This window comes from Manacus candei, unplaced genomic scaffold (assembly GCF_025592945.1).
Source record: "Manacus candei isolate 608988 ecotype Guabito, Panama unplaced genomic scaffold, ASM2559294v1 h1tg000094l, whole genome shotgun sequence".
Taxonomy (NCBI): domain Eukaryota; kingdom Metazoa; phylum Chordata; class Aves; order Passeriformes; family Pipridae; genus Manacus; species Manacus candei.
Genome location: NW_026138142.1, coordinates 2,508,754 through 2,535,959, shown reverse-complemented (window position 1 = coordinate 2,535,959; position 27,206 = coordinate 2,508,754). Strand labels below are relative to the sequence as shown.

Below are 27,206 nucleotides of genomic sequence, written 5' to 3'. Positions count from 1 at the left end.
ACCTTCCACTAGGCCAAGCTCAAATCAAACCTGGTCTTGAACATGTCCAGGGATGGGGAAGGGATGGTTTTATAGTTCATGAAAAGACAAATCCTGCTTTATTGTGCACATCCATCTCTCTCTCCTCCTCCTCCCCTCCCTTTACCAACCCTGCTGTGTGTCTAATAGGGAGATGGCTTTTATTTGGAAATATTATGCACTGCACACAGGCTTGCCCAGCTGGCTGAGGCCCCTGCACACCTAACAGCACAAGGGATTGTTTAACAGTGAATTTATTGCTTCCTCTCTAGAAAAGCACTCTCCAGAAATGCCCTTTTCTGGACTCTTAGTCTTAAAAAATTAATTTTAAAAATTGTCATCCTGTACAGAGTGGATTTAAGAATAAGTTAGATGGATTGTTCTTTCTGTGGGTTGAGTTTGCCACTACACTTGAGGCAGATGGTTTTTGTATGAGCAGTGCTGTATTGAGGCTGTTTGTTTAGGAATATGAAGATAACCCAGTTCTGCAAGCAAAACTGCTTGGCTGCTCTGAGAACAGAACAGAATAGGAATATTTATACCTGTGCCTGGCAGTGTCACACATTGCTCTGCTCCCACTGATCAGGAAGCACTGAGCTGACCACCTTTGCCAATGGTGGGGTTATCCCTAAGGAAACCCTCAATGAGAAAAACCCATCCTGGTCATCTTCAGGGTGGGTTTGGTGTCAAAATGACAGCCCTGAAGAGCTGTGCTTGCTGCCACGGCCCAGCCCCAAGTTAAGGACACCATCACTGGAGCATTCACTGGAGTCTCCTTCTCTGCTGGCCTGGTCTGAGCTGTGTCTGTGGCTGAGCAAACACAGCAATGGGTCACTGGTTGCAGTCACTGAGACTTTATTACCCTGTTAGCCAAACCTTGCTGTTAGTAGCCCAGAGAGCGCAGAAGGGATGAGAGGAGGGTTAATGAGCAGAGATTCTTCATTCTAATCTCTTATATTCATACACCAGTTGATCCTTCTCTAGAACCCCCCGTTATTCTCCATAGTCTGGAAAACACAAAAGAGATTAATTCAGTAGAGAGCCAGAGTGAGGCATGTCTCTATCCCAGGTGATGCTCTGAAGAAGGGCTTGTTCCCAGCTGGGCCAGGAGATTGCTCTAAAAATCTGTTCCCACCCAAAATGGTTTATGGACCACAGTAACCTCCCCCTTCCTCACACTGATTTAAAATACCTCTCTCCACCTTTCTTTTCAGTATGACTCATAGTTTGCAGCTGCCTTTCCACATAACCATCCCTTGTGCCTGGGAAGAGGCTGCTCCTTGTGCCAGTCATTATTTCTGGGAGCAAAGGGCTAGTTGTTCGTTCCCCAATGTGATGCTGAGGGTGGATAGTGCAGCACTGCAGGACTTGCACTTGCAGAAATACTTTATGGTTGCTGTATTTCCCATTCAGCTGATTCCTTCCATGGTTTCCCCCAGCAAGGTTTTGTCTGGGTGAATGATGATGATAATGTTTTGGACTTGGAGCCCAGTTCCTGCCTGGCTTGAATTTTGTCCACGGTCCTCAGCAGAGCATTGCAGCTCCAAGGCAGCAGCTCCTTCCTTACTGTTGTTTGATTACACCAGAAGTAACATCAAATATCCTGATTTTAGACCTCTCCAGATTTCCCAGCTTGACTCCTAATGTTCTAATAAATGAAAGACTCCAATTCCCCTGGCAACTCCTTGCTTTCTTGGGAGATGAACCAGGTTACCTCACAGGCATTAAGCAACTTACACTGTAGATCCAGTCCACATAGGCTGACACTCGAGTGAAGACTGTTGGTTTCTGGTAGGTGTTACAGTAGGGCACTAACCCAAAACTGACAATCCCATGGACTTCCCAGTGATCATCTTTGTAGCAGTTGAGAGGGCCCCCAGAATCCCCCTGGATCAGAGGAAGGAAAGGAACATATTGAGCTAAATTATCTGAGCAGCTGGAAGACTGGATAGGATTAAGGAGCATGGAAATAAACATGAAAATAAACATGAAAATAAAAATTTGTGCTGCTTTCTTTTCCAAGGGCTGACTGGTCCCCAGCAGTGTGATAGCAGAGACTGCCCAGCACCTTCTGAATTGCTGCAAAAATCAGCCCCTCTATGTGTTATCTCAGTCCTCATGCACATACACACACAGACATACACTCATATACCCCCAGGATGGGCTGAAACCCTAACTTACCACCATTGCAAATTTAATGACTGTAAGCAAATGGTCCAGGGCACAGAGCATAAAACACAATCCTTTCCTGCAAGGTCCACCTGCCCAGCATCTCTGCTAAAAAATCAGTGCACTCTCCAGTTGTAAGGGACCAGGGAGAAGGGAAATGCTGTTCCCCTTGTTTTTCACAAACATGTATATACAAAGAGTCCCAGGAAGTTAAAGTGGTGAAAAAAGAAGGAACTCGGATTAAAATATATGAGAAGATAAAGGCTTTTGCTTGGCTCGGGACCTGGTTTTTAACAGGGTTCTACCATAATTAAAGCTCACAAAAAAAATACACTAAATATCTACAGACCTATAATTACCTTATATAATGTAATTGAAATATGTATGACTGTTTAACCTGTTTTATTTCTATATGTGTCTCTATTATATTCATATCTTTACATACTCAAACATGTTATGTATTTGTCCACAATTTTTTAAGGGCTCTGCATGGTGGCTCTTACCTGAAGCCACCTCTGCAGCAAAGGAAATACAGGCAGAGGTCACAGGTATTCCCTGCCTTCATGTGCCAAACCTCCTTGCCTTGATGTTGGGGCCACCTGGAACCTCTGGAATAATGAGAACCTCACAGCATCTTCCTTTCCCACCCAACCTGGGCCAGATAGTGCAGTTGGACATGGCCAAAACTTCCAGCAAATTCAGCTGTCCATGCAAACAGAGCGGAAGGGGAGGGAAGGATGGACAAGCAGAGGGAAGCACTGCCTGGCCCGGGGTGCAATGTGACAGCAGTGTTGGAGGAATGGACTGACTTCCCCACAGCTTCGCCCTTTGGGTGAGGGCAGAGGCAACTGCCAAAGTTTCAACCTAGTCCCCAGGATCTGGTCCATGGGACACGCTGCTGGAAGACAGGGTAAACCTCCCCTCCAAAATCAGAGGGGAGAGGCACACCCTGAGGGCTTGAAGGTTTTCTCTCTGCTGTGGGGAGATGGAGGAATGTGGAGCAGATGTGGTTTGGGAGGTATTCAGCAGAAATCAGCAAAGGGGCCAGGATTTGCAGGAGAGCTATTCCAGGTGGAGAAATAGCAAAAACAGGTGCCAAGTGAAGGAACAGCAAGGTCAGAGAGATAGGAAGAAAACAGAGAGGAGCTTAAAAATGCTTTGACAACAACAGCTCTTACACTGCATCCAGCCTTCACGCCATCTCCACCAGCACAGAGCATGGTGTCCTTTGCCAGGGATCCCCACCAGTCATCCTGGGAGCAGATCTCGTGGTCGACCACCGGCAGCATCACCTCCTGCAGCCTGTCCATGCTGCTGCCCCCCGCTAGCAGGGAAAGGGGGAGACGATAGCCCAGGAGCTCCAGGGGTTGAGGAAGGAAGCTTTACCTTCACAGCGGTCCCTCTGGAATCAGGAGGGACCCTCAACACTCCTACTTCCCCCTTACTTACCACTGACCACCCCCAGTCGGTGACATAGCAGGGGTAGTTATTGGGCAAAATTTCTCCTTCAGGTGGAAGCACTCCCAGCTCGACGAACCTGTTGGCATTGGCAGGAGACTCGAGGCGCAGCAGGGCAATGTCATAGCTGAAACACGACATAGGGGAAAGATTCCTTACTGAAAGTCCTGAATCGGTCATAAACCAGACATCCTGGCATGATGCACCTTGCAAACATCATTAATTATTCCTTATAGGTATCACAGGCAACAGGAAAATAGGAGCAATTAGGAGAGAAGAGGCCATAGTACAGACTGATAAAGGGCTAATATCCCTCAAAAACCTCCTACTGCTTTGGAGCTCTCCAACCTCTGGGTGAATTTTGGTGCATCTTGGGTGGGCGGACATGTCTCTGAGGGGTGATTTAAGACAGTCCTTCAGCATTCCCTTGTTGGTTTCCCTTTATCAGATGCACACAGTGCTGTGACTGCTGGTAAGCCCCTGAATCCACTGTGCATCCAAGATCCATTCGTTTTTTTCCAAGATGGGGAAAAGAGGCCCATCTTTTCTCCATCTTGGACAAAGCAGGACTGAGGTCGTCCACACAGACACCATGGAACACCTCCAAGAGAGGAAGCTGCTTGGGAAATCTCCCTTGCACCATCTTTCAGTGCTTCCCACAAATCCAGCCTCACTGGGAATTGGATTGAATACACACACTAGTGGGACAGGATGCTAAATAACATTCAACCATCTGATGTTACTCAAAATAATTACCCATTGGCAATGTCATTGGGATTCCAGCCATCATGAATGAAGATTGCATCCACATCAATGTAGTACTCGGTGCCATCCACCTCCAGGAGGTTGTGCTCACCCAGAGCCATGCAGTAGGATGCTCCTGGGGGCCTGAAAACCAATCACAGAATAATTAATGTAAAAACTACTCCCCACCGAGTGCTTTGCAGTGTAAATACTTCCACCAGTGCAACAATTTCCAAAGCACCTTCCATCAAAGGATTTTCAAGGGACTGTAGCTAAATTCGTTGTGAGCAAGTCTGGAGAAGGGTAACAAAGCTGGTGAAGGGTCTGGAGCACAAGTTTGAGGAGGAGCAGCTGAGGGAGCTGGGAATGTTTAGCCCGGGAAAAAAAAAGAGGCTTAGAGGAAACATTAATGCTCTCTACAGCTACCTGAAAGGAGGTTCTAGCAAGATGGGAGTTGGTCTTTGTTCCAGGTAACTAGTGACAGAATGAGAGGAAATGGCCTCAAGTTGCACCAGGGGAGGATAAGGCTGGATATTGGGAAAAATTTCTTCACTGAATGGGTTGTCAGGCATTGGAACAGGCTGTCCAGGGAAGTGGTGGACTCATAGCCCCTGGAGGGATTTAAAGGATGTGTAGATGTGGCACTTGAGAACCTGGTTTAGTGGTGGGCTTGGCAGTGTTGGTTTAACAACTGGACTCAATGATTTTAGATGACTTTTCCAACCTAAATTATGACTCTATGATTCTAAGTGGAATTAGGAACCTGCTGCCTGCAGTTTGCTGGCGAAGCGAGTGAAGGTGCAGCATCAGCTGACACAGTGCTGAGCTTGGCCTTGAACAAGAAGGTTCATTCTGCATCTCTGCATCTTTCTGAAACAGAGTGTGAAGGACCAGCTTGTTACACTTATTGGTGTTACAGCTTGTTGGTGTCCTGCTGTATTGCTGAGGCGGTGCATGTCAGACCTGCTGCAGAGCATGTTGTGCAGCACAGCTCAGGTGCCAGCAAACGTGCCTTTTGTTCCATCTTTCCATCTCTGTGCAGGTTTCTCGGGATGCAAACCCATGTGAAATGCTCACACTCATGCAAATACACCTCCTCTTATGCAAATCAGCAATCAGCTTGATTTCCGCTCCCAGGAAGTCAGCAATTACGATGTAAAATCAAGGCTAAAGCAAACAGAGTTTTCCAGTTCCCTTGATTAAGTGAGCAACAAGACGTCCAGCTGTGCAAGGCATGGCACCAGTGGGGAGCTCAGAGGATGAGAAGGGTCTGGCTCCCATCTGCAGCAAGAATGAGGAGCACATCAGGAGTTTTAACACTTTTTATTCTACTCACACGCTGAGGCAATGGGCTGCAGTCATGACCTACTTGCTGCTGATAAGGGTTCCACCACAAATGTGAGCATAGTACCCCGGGTCGTTAGGGTAGGCAATCTGAAGTGATACCTGGAGGAAACAGCAACCTATTTTACACCCAAACCATGCCATTTCTCTGCAGAAACAGTGTATGTGGCTTTGGACAGCAGAAGCTGTCCTTTCCTCACTGTTGTTGTTGGGTTTTTTTTCAAATATAAGGCTTTTTTCAAGTATAAGACACACCAGTATTACCTGCCACTTCCAGCTGTTTGGTTGGGCTTCGTGGCCTCCAATTACTTGCCCTGTCAGCACATCCTGCTGAAGAGTGTCCCTCAGGGGAAATCCAGAGATTGCCCCTAACACACAAAAAATGAAGAGCAGTTTGTCATGTGGACTCCTAAAGAGAATCAGTCATCCCAGCCAGCCAGGTCTGAAAGATGGAGTGACTGAGACTTGCACATGGTGACACTGTGATCACTCTCCATCCTGGAGGCTTCTTTAAAGCCTCCGTGGTTGAAAGCTACCAAAAACAGGCCTTAAGATACAAAGCTATCATATAAACTGACTCATTCCCCATACTCCAACCCCACCCTGCTGCACCAACCTAAATCCTCTTTCTTTTAGGGTGTAGGTTTCCCTTCCCTCAGAGCACTTCCAGACCTTTCTCATGGAGATAATGCTCCTGCAACAGAGGAAAATCCTGCCACATCAGGGTTTGCCCTAGCACAGTAACTGCAGAGAAACAAAAAAATTATATGCTCAAATCTCCATCACTTAGAGGTTGAGAGGTTCACCCTTCCCAGCTCAGATAAATTGCATCTTACCCAGGCAACTCAGAAGAACCAGAAACTGAAGCATCTTTAAAGAAGTGGTCACATTTTTTCCAAGAAAATATCTTTTTATACTAAAATATCTGGTAAGAAGCTGCGTCTAAATTTTGTATCAATGCAATTTATCTATACTCATGACTCACTAAACTGATCAAAAGTGCTCTTCATGTGGAAAAACCCAAACTGCTCAAGGTAGAGCCCAAGGTTACACAAACAGCTCCACACTGCACAATTCCCACAGGACCATGAAGCAGGGGGGGAAAAAAAAAGGAAAAAAAAAAGAGAGAAATTTTGGGTGCTCTCAGACCACTTCAAGAACAAGGCAGGCTCAAAAGGCCAACACTCCAGACTAGCAATTGTGGATACACATGTTGTAAGAAATGTATTTGTCAGTCCAGTTGTCTCCTGCTCCATGTAACACGAACTGATCTTTGCCAACCAGATAAACAGAGCAATAACCAACAGGGAAAAATGAGGGGGTCCAGCCCAGGCTGGACATGTTAAACTGACTTTGGCTGGACATACTGAGCCTTTTTTAGGATCCTTTTATGCTCCTTCCTCCCTTTGGAATGAACCCAGATCCATTCTTTTTGCACCCTCCCTCTGGGTATTTATACACTTTGATGAGATCCTTCCCTTTTCCAGACTGATCAGTTCTAGATCTCTTGGTCTTTCCTTGTGGGAGCAGTGTTTCAGTTCCTTCATCATCTGTGTGACCCTTTGCTGGAAAAGACAGCATGGATCACCCACCCAGGTATGCTGATGGAATCCACTCCCCATGGAAAAGACACTGTAGGATCAGGACCTTTTCCCTATCATTCCTCTTAAACAAATCCTTTCTATTTTACTGGAAGCCATAAAAAGTTCAGTGCGATATTTCAGCACTGAGACTTTATTTAAGTAATTGAACACATTTTCACCTTTACATCATAGATCATTTTTAGCTTCCAGTTAGTTTTGGCTAAGGAGGTCAGAAAGTGGCCTCCTACCCAAGGAGTCTCTTCCCTCACTTTCACTACATTCATCATCCCTAAAAGTTAGACTGGGCCAACTCACTCATTTTTTTAATCATCGATTTATTTTTCCAAAGACTTTATGAGTTCTATACATAAAATATTGTTTTAGAATGTAGTTGTTTATTCTCCTTATGGACACTGTGGCATTTGGTTTGAGCAATTGCTTGTCCATGATCTGTCCTCTGCTGCCATGAACACAGTATCATACTCATTGTGCAGCCTTGATGTGGGGCAGAGTTCAAATGCCCAAAGGAGAAATAAATTACACTGAGGATGAAGAATTACAGCTGTTTTCAGAATTCCTCCACTCCAGGCATTGTTTTAGTGTAGGGCTATTAAGGAATTGTCTGAGTTTCCCTCTGGGTTCTACATATGTGGTTTGTGGAAGTTGTTGACCTACAGGACATATGTGAATGGAAAGAGAGGAGTGCAAGCATTGGGACTGGGAAGCTGTTCCATATACAAGCACTTGCTAGGGTGAAAAAATTTAATTTAGTAAATGAGGAAATGAGGAAATGAAAAATACTGAAATTTGTGTTAATGGTAATGAGAAGGCTGATTAATGGAAGGTGTCCTTGTCCATGGCAAGAGGTTTGGAACTTGATCATCTTTAAGTTCTCTTTCAAACCAAACCATTCTCTGATTCTGTGATTATTTTTGGTATCTCAGCATTACCATTGACCGCCAGTTATGAAGCTTGGTTGGAGATACTGAAGTCTAAAGGTGACATTCAAAACACATCATCTCAGCTACTGCTAAAGCTCAGCAGCCCATAACCTTCCAGAAGCTATCAAATTAGTTTCAGAACATGAACAGTCCTGGAATCAGAGCCCAGAATTCTTCCTCTTTGAAGGAGAAACTCAAGGCAGAGCCATCTCAGGATTTCTCACATGTGTAGGCAAAAAGGAATTTCTGTGGTCCAAGTCTTTACCAGTAAACAAAATGAGGCATCTTAGAGAACCAGAGAATCTCCTGAGCTGGAAGGGATCCACAAGGATCACCACATCCAACTCCAACACAAGGATCATCACATCCAGCTCCAACACCACAAACTCAAGTGGCCCTGTTTGTGTCCATATGGCAAAATTCTTCTATCTCTAAACCAGAGAGGTCTCATCCATGCTGCCTATGGAGCATCTGGTCTTTTCCATACTGGCTTTCCAAATCATGTGTAATAGTTGCTACAAGAACCATGGGCTGGTGCAAACCCGTGTTATGCCAGAGTGTGCTAACAGTTATCTGTACAAAAAAAGAGGGACAATGTCTAAGCTGGTTATTCAGCACTGTTTAGTTAAATGGTGCTCTGGCATTGTTTAGTTAATTAGTGATCTAGCACTGTTTAATTATATATGGCCTTTACGTCCTTGTTCTCAGAGGATCTGAATTAAATATTTAGATGACAGCAGCATTTTCTGAGTGTGTAGATTATTTTAAGAATGATGGGAAGCACAAGGGATGTCGTGAGTGGTAAGATGGATGGTGGGGAAAGATTCCAGGACTGTACAAGAAAATAAGGACATTTGGGTGGACTTGATGAGATCCATTGGGAGCTACTGAGCACAAAGATGAGGATATAGTCATCTTTCAGGGGGGCCCTAAAGCACAAACTGAATTCCAGACGCTGAGAGGCTTCACTGTGTATGTTTGCTGTGCAGCTTTATGCCTGCTCTGCTCTTACATACCTTTCCTAACCTATAAATATTCCTAGCTTATCATCATCTGGAAATAAGTTAGGACAACATAAGTGGAAATACTTCTGCTATAAAAGTAAAAAAGTCTTTGCATATACTATTCTGAAACCATCATTAAAACCTTGATCTAAAACACAGTTCTTAATAAATATACTCCTGTGGTCTTATTCATCAGTAAATGAGGCTAACCAATAAATGAGGACAAAGGAACAAATTCCTTCCTTCTTTTCACTGCAACAGGATGAAACCTTTATTTCAGTATGAGCACTGTTGAGCTGGAAAAGGTAATGATGATGTGAAAAGGCTAATTTGTCACACCACACTGTTTATCTCTATATCCTGACACATATCTTTGAAGGCTCATGTAAAATACATCCAACTCAACAGAAATTTTTAGAAAGAAGGAAACATAAAACCAGTAAATGTGAAAACTTCATATTTCAGCACTGACAATGAAAAATGGTGTAAGGCAATGCCAGTATACTCACTTTAACGATAAAAATGTTTACTAAATTTAAAGTCAGTCTCACGAAATACACACAGTTACCCCTTATTTACTGATGTTTCACAGGATGATGTTTGATGGAAAGGGCAATGGACTGAGTATCACTAGAGTTGGAATACACTGAGCTGTACACATTTATGAGAAATGCTACCTGATAAATTTATAGGGCTGCTGAGGTGCAGGCAAGTTCTAATGCACTCGTAAACTCTACTTGGAAAGTGGTTTTCAAAAACGTTTGATATACAGACTGTTGGAGGTACATGGAATGTGAGAGCATCTGTCTCATTGAAGTTACAAGATCAAGGATGTTTTAATTTAAAGGGGATTAGAAATAAAAAGGAAAGGGATAAACAAAAAGCAAGGACACAAAGGGACAAGGGATAAATAAGGTGATGATGAAGGGCAAAAGTCTCCAGATCATAACTGATGGCCCATTGTGGAACTACAGGCTGAGCTTTGGAGGGAGCTCACCTGGATGGTGCTGCTGTTTAGAAAGGAAAAAGGTGAACTTCAGGATCTGGGGTGTTCACGGGGCTGTGCAGGACAAGTGGTTGGACTTGATCTTAGAGGCCTTTTTCAACCTTAATGATTCCGTGATTCTATGACTAGGTGGCAAGTAGGAGATCATATAACAGGACTAGCTGGCAAGTAGGAGATAATACAGCAGGTCCAAGGGCCCAGAATCCCACTGAGGGCTTGTCAGACTGGGCTCCAGCAGCTGGGCAGGAGAAATCTCAGGTCCTGAAACCTGCTGGAGATGATAGGTCTTACAATGTCTGTGTCACACACCACTGCATATGAAGGTCTTACTGCTTTTATTTAAAACCTTTCTGCACCACCTGGGGAGGGAAAGGATGAATTACTTCAGTATATGTTTTATTTGAAGAATAAACCAGTACATAAGGATCAGTGAATACGGAGGTGAGAAAAAACTAGCAACCCAGTTTTTTCTCATTCATCAACATCTGACAACATCCAGTTCACTTCTGTTAATTGTTTGAGTTGAATTCTGGCCTTGACATTCTGTTTTAAGTATCACATGGAGTTGGACCATTGTCAAAATAACTTCAATGCTTTCCTTCCAAGAAAATAGCAACTTAGAGAACCTTCCAGCCTAAAGGGGCTACAAGAGAGCTGGAGAGGGACTTTTGAAGAGGGCATGGAGTGATGGGACAATGGGGAATGCCTTCAAACTGACAGAGGGCAGGTTTGGATTAGATATTTAGGAAGAAATTCTTCCCTGTGAAGGTAGTGAGGCCCTGGTACAGGTTGCTCAGAGAAGCTGTGGTTGCCCCATCCTGGAAGTGTCCAAGGTCAGGTTGGATGGGACTTGGAGCAACCTGGGATAGTGGAAGGTGTCCCTACCCATGGCAGGGTGTTGGAATAACATGATCTTTCTGGTCCCTTCCAACCCAAACCATAGGATTCTATGAAAATATAAACCACAAGAATGACATCAATCTCCCTTCTTATGTTAGTGATCATATCGTATATTGCACTGCTGTGTTACAAAAAGGTAATGCAAAACCAAACAGGTTGTTGACAGATTGTGAGATAACCCTCAGTACTGCCTTTTAAAGTAAACACTCAATATAGCATAAAATACACTGAACATATACCTGCACTTTTCTCTTTTTATCTTGCACCTGAACTCCTACCGACAGGTTTCCAGGATTTCACAATATAGACAAATTTATATATTAAATCTTTATATTAGGGCAACATACTATTGACAAACTAGATGGAATAGACAAATCAGAAGTTGTCATAACTAAAACCACTGTGTAAGCTTTTTGCTTTGTCTGAGCACAGAAGATACAAAAAGAAAACCATCTCCCATAGTACAAGCAATGATACAACCTTCAGGAATAACATGTTACAGCTGGGTGCTGTCAATGTGGCAACGTTTCCTCAGTGCAGTAGAAGAATTTGGGTCATTTGACTCCTAATTATCCAAAACACTGCTCATTAAAACAAGGTCAAAGGGCTCCTTTAAGTAGCAAAATTTGATACCTGCTTTAACATGTTTAGTGATTGATGGTTAATTTTGAGCGTTCATAAAGCTCCCTTAAAATCATCGTGTACATATCTGTGCAGGGAAAGCTTGCAATGAAATATTTTGTTGGATCAAGACCAGAGTGCTCAGCCAGTTGTAATTGCACACTGTTATTTCCCAATATTGATTTGACTACACTGAAAAATCTTAGGAAAGTAGCAAAACATCAACAATTCAAATTATTTAAGGACAACACAGAACTGAAAGAAAAGTCTTGAGAAATAATGTCCCATTTATTTACTTTTAACAGCAAAGTAGCTTGATCTTGCTTCAGATTCTGCAGAATATTCAGTCATAACTCAATCTCCTGTGTCAGTGTTTTAAGAAACCATTGTGCTAGAAAGCAGTTTACTGAAATCCAAAGTTTTCATAACACTTAAGAGTTATGAGTATGATTTTTCTACAAGTAAATAAAGTGCATGATTTAGGAAAATTAGTCTGTGGAATTTTATAAACACTGGTGCTCCTAAATTCATTGAAATCAATGGAAAATTTTAGTATTAATGACATCAGAATCTTGCCCACTGTGCTTACTGGAAAAGCTCACTTTGACCTTAAGTAGAGGAAAAAGTACAAGATTAACAGCCTACATTCTGTCTCTTAATCCTTACTCAACATGGAAAAAAGTAGAAAAACTTTAGGAAAAAACCATTAATATATCGTATTTTAATATGCTTCTTAATTTAATTTCAATGCTTTTACTTTAAAGTTAAGAAGAAAATGCCATTCATTGTGGAGAAAAAAATAGTTAAAAAAGCAAAGCAGGACTCTATTTGCAATTTGTAACAGGAAGGAATGTGCATGAAAAGACCTAAAGACTATTTTACCTATTTTTTTTGTAATTTTTACAAGTATACTGAGAGCTTTTTCTACATCATGTCTGTCTGTAGTAGCCATTACACAGTATTTCTGTAATGTCTTTAGCTGATTTGGGCCCTCTTGAATATTTTATTTTAAAACTCCTTTAATATTTTTTTTCTACTGCTCTTACACCCTGTTGCACCTCTTCATTCTATTTATCTAAATTACTGTGACATCAGATTCTCTATGGCATTTTCTAGTTTCTCAAATAGTGACTAATATAAAGCAGAATGCAATTTTGTTTATACATTCTAACTACCCCACATGTAAACAGGGCAGTTACACATTTGTCTTTCTAAGTATCTCATAAATCACACTGTTTCCCAGACCAGAAATTTATCACCTTTAAACTGCTACTACATGCATACTTGTTCTATAGCTAATGACATCCTTCTCCAGCATGGAGGTTTTTAGAAGTGCTGCATTTTCCTTTATTTTTTAAAATGACAAGAGGATAAAAAAAAAGAATGGTTAGATATTAATTATCTATACCTCTTTCTAAGTGGGTTGTCAGCATGTACATTTCTGCTTTTCCTGCGTGTATATTCGTGCACTCAAGACTGACAAATTTATATCTCAAGGAAATTTATATGCACAGGGAACAACTTTAAGGCACCCTCCTTTATTTTCCCTCCTTTCTTCTTTCTCATGTAATTCATGCTGATGTAAAAAGAAAGGCACACACCCTAAAATACCTGTTTCTCTCAACATCGGAATTTCTGGAAAGAGGGAAAAGAAGGAAGAAGACTCGTGGCCTCAAAGCAATGAATGTAGGAATATACATAAAAACATATCTCAAAGAACACAGTTTCAGCCAATTTCAGGGCAGAAAAAAGGCTGAGTGCCTCCACTTGTGGATGTCGAGGTGGTGGCTAAAGTATTCTCAGCTGGCTTGGGGGAGATGCCCATCTGGTTCAGCTGCAGTTCACTGTGTTTGCAGTGCCTCATGTTCCACCCAAACCAACAACAGCTCCTGAGAAGACAGCAGCTGAAGAACACGTGTACTTGGATGCACAGGGAAGCTATTTTTGACTGAGGATCAGCATTTCTCTTGCTGAAAAGCTGCAGGTGTGCTCTTATCCAGAAGGACAACCAACACCAGCACGTCAAACAGGGACAGCAGAGACTGGGGTGGCAAGTCTGGCCCGAAACAAGCACAAGAAGAGCTGGAAGAAAGGACAGGGCTCTTGGACTCACTAGAAGCCCACAGACCAGAAGAAGGTCCTTGGCAGACTAGGGCCATATGAATCCCTACTGGCAAACCCCAGCTGGTGAGGGTTGTGAGTGCACCAGCAAGTGCTGCAACTCTGAACCCACAGCCTTGGGTGCTCAGCTGCCTTGTTCAGGGTCAGCTCTGATAGAGTGGAGCTAGGACCTTGGATCAGACTGCTCTGGAAACTGCTGTGTTGGAGGAAATGCTAAATAAGAAGGCAAAAAAGCCCTGAGAAGCCTCATGTGGGTCTCTACCCATTGGACCTGCTGCTCAGGTCCTTGCTACGTCGCTTAGGATTCAGTTCCCCATCCCTTCTTCCCCCACTCCCCATTTCATGGTTATCGGCTTTAAATTAACACTTTCATTAGTATGTTTGGAGCTCTTGGCAAGTAAATCACTTGCTGATAAACTTGGTGCTAAGTGCTTGCTGGTAAAGAAGATGGGAGACTTGCAGTATCTTATCTATTGATACTATAGCACTGACACTACACCTGTTGCTACGTATGGCTGATGGATCTTCTCCAGGGAGGGCTTTGGGATATTCCCAGGTATGACAAACTGAGTTTTCAGATCACTGGGATGAACCTTCCAACCAGGCAAGGAGTTGACAGTGAATATTAAACAGCAAAAGATGTTTTCCCAGTGACAAATAAAACCCTGGACTTTCTACAGAAGCGACAACTGATGAAGGGATCAAGAGAGCTGGTACACTGACCAACTCCATGCTTTCCATCTGTGATATCACCAAGCCAAAGCCAAAGCCAGAACTCCAGAGGTTTGGTTGACTCAAAGGGAACTTTTCCACATGTGTCTTCAGTTCCAGAGCTCCTTCTACACCAACAACTAAACTGCACCAGAGGTTAGGGCTTGGCATTTCTTTCTGCTGTTTGTATTGTGAAACTGTTTACACAATTCCTGGTGTGGTTTTGCCCCATGTGAGCCACCACAGTCCCAGACAATGCTTGGTCACATTTTAGTGCATGTTTTAGGCCAGAAACAATTCAAACACTCAATTGGGTTGCACACAAATGGATTTAGAGATGAAAGAGTTTAACCCCATGGACGTGAGATATGTCTTGCCAGCTAGACCCAGGAATAAATAATGGGTACCACCCATTTGGTTTCCTAATAAAATGATTGTTTTTCATCATCTGAAACTCTGTCCAGATGTCTCCTTTGTGAGCCTGCTGCTGATGCAAAGTGAAGCAATTAATCTTTTCACCCTCAATATGAGCAATATCACCTTTTTGAAAAGTCTGGATGCTGCAAAGCAGTTGGGCAACAGAGCTCTCTACTGGTTATCGTTCTGACTAATAAACAAATAAAATTTAACTTGACTGAGACCAGAAGATAGTAAGCCAGTATCCTAATGAGAATTACCAATGGCAAACTTTATTAACAGTTTTTAAAATACTGTGTTCAAGATCCTCAAATCCTTAGCGATTTCCCAGCCTTCTCTGTTCTTTAATAGCAGCAAATAGCTATTAAGGACTTTGGCCCTGAAATATTTTCAGATGGGTTTTGATATTTTAAGGTAAGATGTTCACCTGCGGTGGAGGCAGGTTCTGATTGGAATCTCCTTCCTGCCCTGAGAAATTCAAGGAAAAGGACTGCAGGAGAACTGAATTGTACAACTCCAGGGTATGATGCTAAACACCTACTGGTCTGGAGTAACAGACCTGACAGTTTTTCACTTAACATGTACTGATGCAGAAAGATGGGAATGGAAAGAAAAGAGAGGATGGCTTTGACATCTCGAACAAAGACTCAAAATGCTTGTTTTGGTGCTAAAGGCCATGCCAAGGTCCTCAAGCACAAAGCACAGTGGTACTGTCAGTGCTGCCCACTTCTAACAGGTTCATGCTGTTCTTGAAGAGCTCACAGTGACTGAAGGTGGGAGAACACTGTGAGCTTTAAAGGGGTTGAGGCAGCAGTGGCACCTTGTTCTCTCCCTGGAGAATAAAGGGATAACTTGCTGGAAGTGGTGAATCAAATTAATCCTTCTCAAAGTGTAAGAACTTGGTTTAAGCATTGAAAAAGGACCCTACAAAAGGGTGCTGTACTTGACAATTAAATGAAAATGCGCAGGAAAACTTCAAGACAGCAGCCAACCTACCTTTTACACAGCCCTACAGCAGAAGTCTTGGATTTGGTAGAGACAAAAGCATTTCTCAGGAATGTAGTCTTATCCCAAACAATGGAAGGAGTGGCTAAGTTCACCAGAGTAGAAAAAATCCCTTCCATAAGTTATAAACAGTCTGTCAGAAAAGTTGTGGTCATGTGGCACATGAAGAGCCAAAGCCCAAGAAGATTTAGACAAATCTGAATCATACTGTTCATAACTCTCTGGCCCCAGTCACTGTCCTTTCCAACTTTGCCAAATTACCTCAGAGCTTGATCAGATTGTCCACGTGCCTATTTGGAAAGAGTGACCAATCTTCTCAGAGTGAAGTTTCCGTATTTACCTACATAAAGTGCCATGAAAAAGAAGTGTCTTTTTAGAAAAAGTGAATTTGGAAATATTTGCTTAAGTGTACATCTTAAAAACTTATAAACTCTAAGTGTATGGATTTCTTCAGATAGGTGTTTGACTTTTTATAATATAGCAATGGATGTACAAGTTTTCTCATACATATGCCATCCTTCATATGCCATTTTTAGCTTCAAAGTTCTTACAGTTTTAACAGATCATGTGTTTGCCAGTTCTGATGCACAGATTAATGTAAAATCAACCATTTAAAAAAGAGACAAATCAGGCACCAACCACACAAACTATGCCAAGGAAGAAGTTAGCCTTGGAGGAGAATGAGTTTGTTTACTTTTCTCCAAGTACCACAACACCTAACTTTGAATCATGACTGCTTAAATACCTTGTTTCTGAATACATGCTTGGATAAGGAGTGCTTCTGCAATTAATGAAGTACTTTTGCTGGGCATTAAATAAATGTAAACTCTGTCAATGGCATGTGTTGCTGGAAAGCTGCCAGTTCAGATCTCTCTCTGGGACACAGATGCCTACATTTCTCCAAACTTTTTCCTTAAATCTCCAAACTGATGCTCCCACACTCACCCTGAAATTGTAGCAAACCCCTGAGCTCTACTAAATGCACAGAGCTCCCTTTGTTGAGCAGTGAGCAAGAGAATCGATGGGTCGTGCCAGATGTTGGCTGTGCTGTTTAACACCATCCACAAAGAGGCACCTGCACTGTGGTGATGATGGCAAATAAAATAGAGAGCAATATTGATAAAGAACAGCATTTCCTTTAACAACCATGCTCTGGAAGGAACCAGCCCTTTGAGGGCTGGCAGCCAGCTGGCAAGGATAATTTGTCAGAGGAGCACACTGCATTAGGGCATTGGCTTGTGGGCTCTCCAGTTACAGGTATTTACATAGCTCAGAAGTGATGATCAGCTGTGCCAAGGGTAATGTTACAGACACGGCTGAGCTGCTCTAACAGCTTGTTCCCACAAAAAGAAGTGACTTGTTATCACTCTATTCCTGGCACCAAATTCTTCACTTGCCTTGAGCTCTGGAACTTTTCCTCTCACATGGTAAAATGATTTGATTCACTAACACCAGGGGAAAATGTATTCCTATTTCTGCTGGTTGTTTCTCTGTTGGTTTGGAAAGCTGAATCGGGCAGGTGCAGAACTGGATGATTTTCAGGCTCTCTGCAAAGAGGCAGGTGAGACCATGTGGCAAGAAGCAAGACAGGGGAAGAGTACAACCTTCCCATTTCAGCACAGCAAGTTCCTGAGGGGCTTTGAATTTGTAAATAGACACCAATGTTCAGAAGTAAAAAGTATTGCACATCTAAATAATGAACATTTTACTGTTATTTTCATTCAGTGCTCCAAACACAGTCCTGTGCAGGCTGAAAGATCTGTGACAGATACTCTCTACTGTCTCTTCACACACATCCCAGTCACCTTCACCTACAGAGACCTACTCTGGAGCAAACAAAAAGAAAATAGTAAAGATGTAAACAGACTCCAGTTACAAACAATTTGGGTTACAAACATGAGCTTTAAAGCAGTCGCACAAACTGCACAGAGGTTTTGCTCTGAAAATCCAAAATCCACAAATATTCTTTTGCATGCCTTACCAGCAGAAGAGTCCTTTGAAGTAGTTATAGCCAGATTCCAAAAATTATTGTTTATTCATAACTTCAAAGAAAAATGTAGTTTTATTAAGGTTAATATGTTTTCTCAGCAAATCAACTCATCTTTCCGAGGCTGAATAGTTACACAAAAATTATAAAGCAATAAAGTACATTTTATCTCTATCTTACAAAAACTTTGATGATTTCAAATCTGGAAAAATTTAAATATTGACTTAAATCATTCAGACTTTATTTTGTTTTGGTTTGTGTCTGTAATTAGTCAGATACAGCAATACTGCTTATCTCTTGGGAAAGGGGTAAGGTTTTTAAAAGAAATAATGGCAGAGCCACAGAACCAAAAAGGATCCAGATGCTGCTGGCATCTCCAGCTTCTAGAAGAAGAAAGCTCTTCCAAAACTGTCAGAGCTATTCATACTCTAATGTTACACTACAGAAATTCCTATAAAATCCTGGATTTTACTCTCAAGAGGAAATTTCTTTTGGTGGAATTAAGAAAACAATTTTCACACTGTCATGATTAAGTTTTTTAAAACTTGGAGTGGAAATCTGAATCAACAAAAACCCTTCAATCTTATTTAATGTTATATACCTGTGATTTTCCCCACAACATTCTGGTAAAGGTTTACTGACTGTTCATACTTCTGATTTCTGATCATGAGATCTGCCAAAAGCTTGTAAAAATAAAAGGAGGTTTACAAATAAAAAGCCTTACATATGAGCAGGCATTAAACAATGTTCAATTTTTTTTTACTTTACATACTATCAGAATACATAATAAAATAACTAATACTGTCCCAAAAGCATGTGGGACATTTCCACTTTCTAGGAAGAGAGAGTTCCAAACCCACTGTTGGGTGTCATGGATCAGTGTCACCACTTTGGTGACAATTACTCACAAACCCCAAAGATTTCTTCTATATGTATTGAATGAATATTTTTTTCTGTCCTACAAAGACTGCATTTAGGGGATATAGATCTCTGATTTTCATAATTTCATTGCTTTACTTCTTTTCTATGACTTTTTCTGAAAAAACATTAGTGATGCCAACCTATCTCATGAAGCAATTTCCTGATTAGTGCTTTTATGTAAAAATAGCAAGCTGGTGTGTAGACTGGGGAACAGTTATTCCATCTTGACAATCAATCATCCAAATTAAAATAAGCCAACTTCATTATTATCTGAGAAAATAAGAAGTAATTAAAAAAGAAGTATTTAGATAACAATTGTAATAAATATCAAGAGCCTCTAATTTTCTCTCTCCTGAGTTCTGCCACAGAAGACAGAAACAAAGCAAATCAATTTTTTCCAAAGCAATTTCAATCTACTTTTATAATTAAATCAAAGATAGATTTCCCCATTAGCACAACTATTGCAGTATCCGAGTAATTATGAATAATCAGCCAAGGATATTCTTTGCTGATTTTTCTTCTGCATCATTAATTATCTGAAGTGGCAGGGCTAACATAATTTCTGTCATGAATAAACAACTAGAGGAAACACAAAGGAAGTCAAGTACAATAATAAGGAGATGGCCACTCTTTGAAAATCAGAGCAATCCTGGAAAATGTTCATAGCTGTTCTATTTAAATGAAACTGCATGTGCTTGCTTGCAAGACATTAAAGCTTGTGATATGTTGCATATCATTAATTCTCAGTAAAAGTGTAGATTGAACTCATACTTAATTCAGTGCAATTTTCTGCCAGTTAATGGCCCTGAGAATCAAACATTCACAAATGTAAATGGGAGTTTTCCAAACCAATACTTTATGGTCTTTAAGAACTGGCTTTTGCTGCAAGTAGAAAACCATACCTGAGCAATTTTCCTTTTAAGTGTGACCTGATTTTTGCATTTGTAATAAGATACTCTCTTCTGACGATTTACTGTATTACATATGAATTTTTAAATATTTTTCAGTTTGATACATTTTTTTTAATAGATAAATAAGGACAAAAGTGGCTAGCGTGGGTGGATTTTCTTTTTATGTTTGTGTTCCTGTTTGGCTGTTATTCCATTCTAATGTGAGGAATGTGATTTAAGAATTCCCCCCTGGTAATTCTATGGTTTTGAAAAATCAATAAATACTAACTTTTCTATATTTTTTGAGGACGTGACACCAAAAGAACAATTACTCTCACCTTGTATATAGAAATTATGAATGAGAGGTTGATTGAGATTTTAAAAAATACATTCTCTATTGTTGGAGCATATGTTAATGAACTTTTATATCTTTCAGCAGCTTGTACACAGTCCTTCTGATTCTGATGGTGCTGGACAATAATTAGTGCTGCCAGCTCCTGCTCAGAAGAAATTGAGCCTGGTTGCCCCAAAGGATCATGTTTCAGTGTTCTCTGTTGTATTTCAAAAACCTGCAGCAACAATGAAGAGTGTAAGAGAGATTCCTGATAATGAAATTACAATTGCAACAATTTCTGACAGTTTTTCAGAGCAGTTTCTTTTATGTCTGTGTGTTGTTTGGGCATCCACTGAGGAGCAGACATCTGCCTTGAAACTGCCTTTTTCTGGTCCAAACCAGAGATCTCAATTCAGTGACTGGGTGGAGAGCAGCTCTGCAGAAAAGGATCTGGGAGTCCTGGTGAACAACAAATTGGACACGAGTCAGCAGTGAGGCCCTGCAGCAAATAAAGCCAACCATGTGTTGGGCTGAATCAGCTGAAGTGCAGTTAGCAGGTCAAGGGAAGCAATTCCCCCTCTGTATCCAGCAGCTGTTGCAGTGCATTCCTGCATTGCTCTGTCCAGTTCTGGGCTCCCCAGTGCAGGAAAAAACATTCATGTACTGGAACAAGTCCAGTAAAGGGGCTATGATGATAATAAGGAGGCTGAAGCCTAAAGAGTTAATCAGCTCATACTCTTTATCCCTATGGAGTGACTCAGTCACTTAAACATAGGCTTATAAAGGCTTTTAAGTGCCCCAGAGTATCTGACACATCTTCACAGGGCTGACAGTCTGCCATGGCCCAGGGAAACTGGCTCTAGGCAGCCCCTGCTTGAGCCCTGGGGTTGGACAAGGTGACCTCCGACGTCTCTTGCGACCTTGACCATTCTATAGGAGACCCATTCACTTCCGAAGCTTGGAAGTGACTGAATCCAAACACTATTCAAGTTATTTCAGTGTGCTGGTGGCTGCATTACTGCCCCACTGCTATCAACCCAGCTAAGCTGCTTCTGCATCCAGTAGCACAGCTTAAATGCTGGAAGATTTCCAAGGGCTCTGTTTGTACAGGAAATACCTTTGCCTACCAACCCGAGCAGTTCTGATAGCACTGGTACAGTAATGGACACAAAAGAATAAACTGCTTAGTCTCTGCAAGCCTCAATAATAAGAAATACTTTTAAACACAGCTATACTGAATTTAGCACTCTAGAGCTTTGGAAACACCAAAACTCTCTTTACCAGTGAGCATCAATATGTTATTTATATTAAAAGAAAATTCTCTCTTGTAAATACAACAGGGAGCTTGAAACATACTGGCACAGCAAAATCCACAAAATCCTGAACCCTTGTCTCTGCCTGGCAACTTTTAAATGTACAAATATCTGTCTTTATAAAAGATTCAATTCTTTACAGGTTCTGAAGAGGTGATACTGTTAACAAGGTGATGATAATTTAAATTGTTTATGTATGAGGTATATATGAAGATGTTGTCTTATCACTGTTAGGGAAACAACTGCTTACAGAATTCCCATTTATGAGCATCCCGTGTATGCCTTCCAAGAGGTATAAACAAATGTGACTGGAGGTCTTGACAGTTTTATTAATATTTGCCAGTGATGTGGATAATACCACTGTGGATGAGCTTTACCACCTGTTCCAGAAAGGCACCAGCATCACATCATTCATGTGTAACAACAAACAGCCTTGTTCAGGTCCTCAAGTACCCTGAGGCATCTCAGCTGCCACTGAAAACCTGTGTTTAAGCAAATTAATTAGGCCTGTAGACACTATATAGAGATCTTAATGTTGACCTGACCACCCCAGTTAGCACCATTCCACCAAGGACAATGATTCTGCCATCAAGTAGCTTCCAGCTCAACAGCAAGTCCACTTTGTTCAAAACAGATCAGGTAACAAAGGGCATCTTTTGAAGAAAGTTCAGCATCTTTAAAAGATAGAAAAAGATCTTATTTTTTCAGGACGATAAAGGTCCTGCAAATCAACTGCAAAAGTTCAAGAGGAAATGAATTTCCTTAAGAAAATGCATTTAAAAGAGATCTGATCTACTAGATGCTCTGCCACTTAATTTTGAATATTGAATTTCTGTAAGCTATCCTTAGTAATGTTTAGTTCTTACCTCCAATTATTTTTACCAAAACATTAATGCTTGTTTAGGGTCAACTTCTTTGCTCATCTTAAAATTTATCATAGGCCTTCTATTATACAAAGATTTTGTATCGACTATGGCAAAGAACTAATCTTCCATTAGCTTTTTTCATCGTTCTTAATTTAACTAATTAAGCTCATTCACGGAACTTCCTCTATTTTTCAAGCTTACTTCTGAACCTTGCTGAGTTCAGGCAGTCAATATTTAAAAACATTTACCCTTTAGAAAGTTTGAATGGTTATTCCTTTATAATTTCTGACGAATTCTACAGAAAACAGTTTGGAAAGAGGCTAAAGATCTTTATTCACACACAGCCCTTCTGCCATACTGAACAATTACTTGTACACTGGACACGCAAAATCTTTAATAAGAGCTACAGCCAAGACTTGCCTGTTTTTCTCCACTGATTGAGAAAAAAGGAATCTACAACTAATTCAGCTGCAGCTTTTCAAACTGTATCTACATATCTAAATGTAGAACAGTCAGCACACATTTCACATTTACATAGGAGCCTTTAGAAAAGACTGATATTGCAGGCAAGCTGTAATTGCTAAGCATAGAAAGAGCTTTGAAAAGTAATCATTTAAAGTCTACAGTTCTCTGCAAAATCTGCCAGTTCTGTATTATATTGTTTTAGTTCTATTACAGTGAATGATAAATGACATTTCTTTCAAAAACCAGAATCTGCAGAAGCAAAGTCCTCATAGAGATATCATTGTGTGGAAATGCCATAACACTGCAGTATTTGTAGTGACTTAAAGCACTTTAACATATTAACTTTAATATATTTATATCAATATATTTAATATATTTCTTATGATCTGCCAGTTTTTATGGTTTTACCTTGCATTACCAATTAGCTGTTTTTTATAATTTACTGAATTTATTATAAAATGAAAATCCTCTGTTGACAAAGTATTTCAAAGAATGCCTAAAATATAGCTCTTAGACATTTATTAACAATAATACATTCATATTTTCACTGTCTAATACACAGTGAACGGAACAAAATTAAAAAAAGTAAGATTTCAAAAAGTATTTATTCAGAAACTTGACAACAATTTTCACCCACCAGTTATGGAGTAGCCAGTTTTCATGACACGAATATGCCACCTTTGTTCAGTGTCACGTGGGACCAGACAGGTTCCTTTTTCTGTTTTCAGAAACTTTTTTTAATGCAACTGTTTCCTGTACAACACAACTAATGAGGAAAGAATAATCACAGGAAGAAGAGGCTGGAAAATCTTCTTAGACCTTTTTGTCAGTTGGTCAGGATTTTCCTCTTAGTGGAACAGTCTGTAAGACCTGTTCAGAAAGCCTTTTAATTCCAGGCTACTTGCCTCTGGCATGTAACTACATCAAAGTCATTCCAAAGTTACAAACAAATGAAAGTAGACCTGATGAAACAGTTTTACCCCAACCATTATTTTATTTTCCCACTGTGGAAAAAAAAATAAATTCTTGCTCATCAGAAAATGTTTTGGAATAATGTAAAAATATCCACCAAAAATATAAAATCATTTAATTATCCCAGATTATATAGTAAACAAGAAATGGAATCTGAATAATTATAATCTGTACAGTATACATTAATTTTTTGCATATTTATGCATTCTTATATTTTGATAAAAGTCTGATGATCTCATTTTACTTTTTTAATAGTGAGGATTTCTGCCTTGCTATGGATGAAATGCCATTGATACACTCCCTTCCTAGATCCAGGAGATATTTCTAGCCTTCTGTCAAGTCCTTCATCATTTTTATCCGTTAGCCATAAAAACATTCCTGCAAAATATAATTCATTAGTCTTTGCGTTCTTCCTGCTTCTTTTATTTTCCAGCTTTAAACCACCTTAACAATCTAGAAATAGGCATTCAGAGAAAAATGTGCTAAATGTGTTAAATTTTGAGAAGTCGTGTAATAGCAAAAGCAGTCAAATGAAAAAAGCCTCCTAATCCTGAAACACACATATTTTTCAGATTTTGACAGATTGTGTCAAATCTGTCAAATCTGAAATCAAAATTGTTCAGCATTTGCAGATTGGGTAGTAAAACAGTAGTAAGTTTTCTTCTTTAGAAAGTATATCTTAAAAAAAAATTAATCATTTTTGAAAACAGGGACACTGAAAAGTAATATGGAATTCTACCCTGACACAGAATGTAAATCTTCCATGACCTTGTACAGAACTTCATCTCCGTCCCCACTGCTGAACCTTGGGTCACTCCTGTGTGAGCTGCAAGTGTTCCATGTCTTTCAGGATTTTTGTATTTCTAAAATTTATTACCTCTTGTAGAAGAAGTAGCTACTAGTTGGTGTTCTCCTCTAGAGACTGAAATACTCTTGTGCCGCCGTTCTAGAAACACCCACACAACACTCAAAGTAAATCTTTAGTGTAGCACAGAATCCTCTTCAAGGGATCTACATGAAAACAAAACTTGATTTCTCTTCATGAGAGTACACAATGTGTCACTACAGATTCTGCTATGCAGTGCTGCTCTTTAATAATTTATTGAAGTCTCTGAGCTTTGGGTAAGCTGACAAATTTCATATGGAAGCACTGCTCAAGTGCTGAATAAAAAGGAACTAAAGTATTTTTCTAAATAAACAAAACTGATGCAAAAGAGTAGTCCAGAGCAGATTAGATTTTTTCAGTAACTTTAGTGACAGCAACACTAATTTTTGTACTAGTCTATTTAGTAAATTAAACTTAAAACATACCCACATCTATCAAATCACCCCTAGATTTCTTTCATACTACAACTCCTAATTTAACCTGAATAATAGCATGAAACACTGGGCTAATGCAATGCCAACTTTCAAACTGTTGGAACTTTTGACAAGTAAAATGTAAAAGCACAGGGGGAAAAAAAAGACCACCTTATCTATATTTTTACACCTTTTGTCATCTCATTGCTTATCTCTCTTTCCAGGGCTTTTAGAACATGAAGAAAAGCAATGTCTGTTTGGGTTTTTTTATCACTCTTTGGATGTTCTTTCCATTCAGTGATCGTTGGCTTCTAACATCTATTATCTTTTAACCACTCATTGAAATAAATACATCTTACAGTATTGCTGCTTAGTTTCCTTAAAAAACCCTGATAAAGCTTTTTTTTTTTTTTTGAAATCTAAGCAACAAGATCACTTCTTTCTGTGTGTTTGTTAACACCTTTAGGAACTGCAATAGATGTGTGAGATGGGATATCCCCTTATCAGGGTCACGTGACCTCTTCCCAAGAACATAATACTCAGACATCCAGGAAAAAAATATTATTTATTATAGCTTGTATTACTTTGTTGAGACTTACAGACCCCCCCCCCCCTTCAGATTTGTACTAGAATTCCTTCCAAAAAGCAAGGTATTTAGTACTTTCCACTCCCCTGCAGCCAATGTGCTTTAAGCAGTTCAATACAACTTCTTATGCTGTGCTATCTCATTCCCCTGTTCCTCCAAAGAAATTGGGAAAGTATCACCTATTCCTGCAAGTTTACTGTCCGTCTTATCTCTTTATAGGCTTTTTGACCTCCACCTTGACAAGAGACAAATGCAAAGAAAGGTTTGGGGATGGGAACTTCTTCATTACCTTCCATGGTAAACAGAAATGCAAAGAATTCCTGTATATATTGTTTTTTTGCTATGATCTTATGTTTCCAAAGAGCTAATTTTATACTGGGATCAGACTCTCTTCTCTGGCATCTTCTTTTGGTATGACTGAAGAAACATTTCTCATTTCTATTTGTAGAAACACAATTACACCACCCACACTACAGTTCTTTATTGGCTCACCTGTTATAAAAAATATGGGGGAGAAAAGCAGTTTAAGAAAAAATGCAACTATGTGGTAAGGTTCCTAAATTTATACAGCAAAAAGAAAAAAACCACAGAAAAACGTTTGGCACAATTTTATTTTTTTCTGAATGCTTACATGCACTTCTGCCATCTGCTCAATAAATGTGCTGCGCAGATCTGCAGTCACAGCTTAGAGACAACTCCAAGAAAAAGTTACTTAAAGAGGCTCCTGAGAGTATCTAGATCTTCCTTTGGAGAAAAATGAGCCAGTGTGTGTGGCTTTCATGCATAATTAGCTACTGAAGCGACAGGGAAATTAAGAGTTTCGCTTGGAAGCAAAGGCAGAGGATGGAGAAGCAGCTCTTTTTCTCTTATGTCTTTATGCATCACACTTTAACCACAGAAATTATGTGGATGGATCCTTTGGAAAAATGACATTTTGGAGGTGAGAGCAGTGCTACCAAAGAGTTTTACTGAAATGGACGCTTTTATACCTGAAATGAAATCACCCACGCAGGAAATTTAACTGGTACTTTACCTATAATAATACAATAACATTTCAAATTATTGTTGCTACTTTGAAAACTCTCAGAACTTTTCCATTAGCGAGCTGGAGGCAGAATCAGAAGAATTCATCCCAAGTAAAACACAGGCATGAAATTTCGGGGGGGGGGGGGGGGTTGGAATACCACCACCTGTCACCCACATACCCCCTGTGCCTTGAAAAACAACACCGGGCCATTGATTTGCTTCTTCACCTCTTAATGCTAAAAATTGTCTCAGCTGGTGGAAACACCGTTCTAGAGCACAACACCAGATATGTGCCTACGGAGACGAAGAGAAACACGTACTCTTTAGAAATGCGTATGCGAAGTGGGTATTGGTAAAATATTAACAATAATCTCTTCGTGGGTTATACTAACAGGGGGATGATTTTTAAAGGCAGTAAGAATGAGAACAGTAGCGAAAACAGCAGCGAACCGGTTTGGGTTTGCGTGTTTGTTTTTTTTTTTCTTTTTTTTATGGTCTTAAGCTG

The 27,206-nt window shown here is 40.4% G+C and overlaps 1 protein-coding gene across 1 annotated transcript; it reads right to left on the bottom strand.

Moving 5' to 3' along the window:
• Positions 1–998: 998 nt before the first annotated feature.
• LOC127461030 (chymotrypsin-like elastase family member 1) lies at positions 999–23,488 on the bottom strand. The gene is made up of 6 exons (XM_051768252.1): positions 23,456–23,488; positions 4,402–4,525; positions 3,633–3,772; positions 3,366–3,511; positions 1,756–1,905; positions 999–1,025 (listed from the first exon to the last, which is right to left on the bottom strand). The coding sequence occupies exons 1-6, from the start codon at positions 23,478–23,480 to the stop codon at positions 999–1,001; spliced, it is 612 nt and encodes a 203-aa protein (XP_051624212.1). The 5' UTR covers positions 23,481–23,488.
• Between the last annotated feature and the right edge of the window lie 3,718 nt (positions 23,489–27,206).

Excerpts from the sequence above, each read along its gene's own strand:
- LOC127461030 (XM_051768252.1), bottom strand. The coding sequence starts at position 23,480 with ATGAAAACTGGCTACTCCATAACTG. Across the intron at positions 3,773-4,401 it reads CCCAATGACATTGCCAATGG|CTATGACATTGCCCTGCTGC; the intron begins GTAATTATTTTG and ends GTCGTGTTTCAG. Across the intron at positions 1,906-3,365 it reads GCGTGAAGGCTGGATGCAGT|GGGGATTCTGGGGGCCCTCT; the intron begins GTAAGAGCTGTT and ends CCTCTGATCCAG.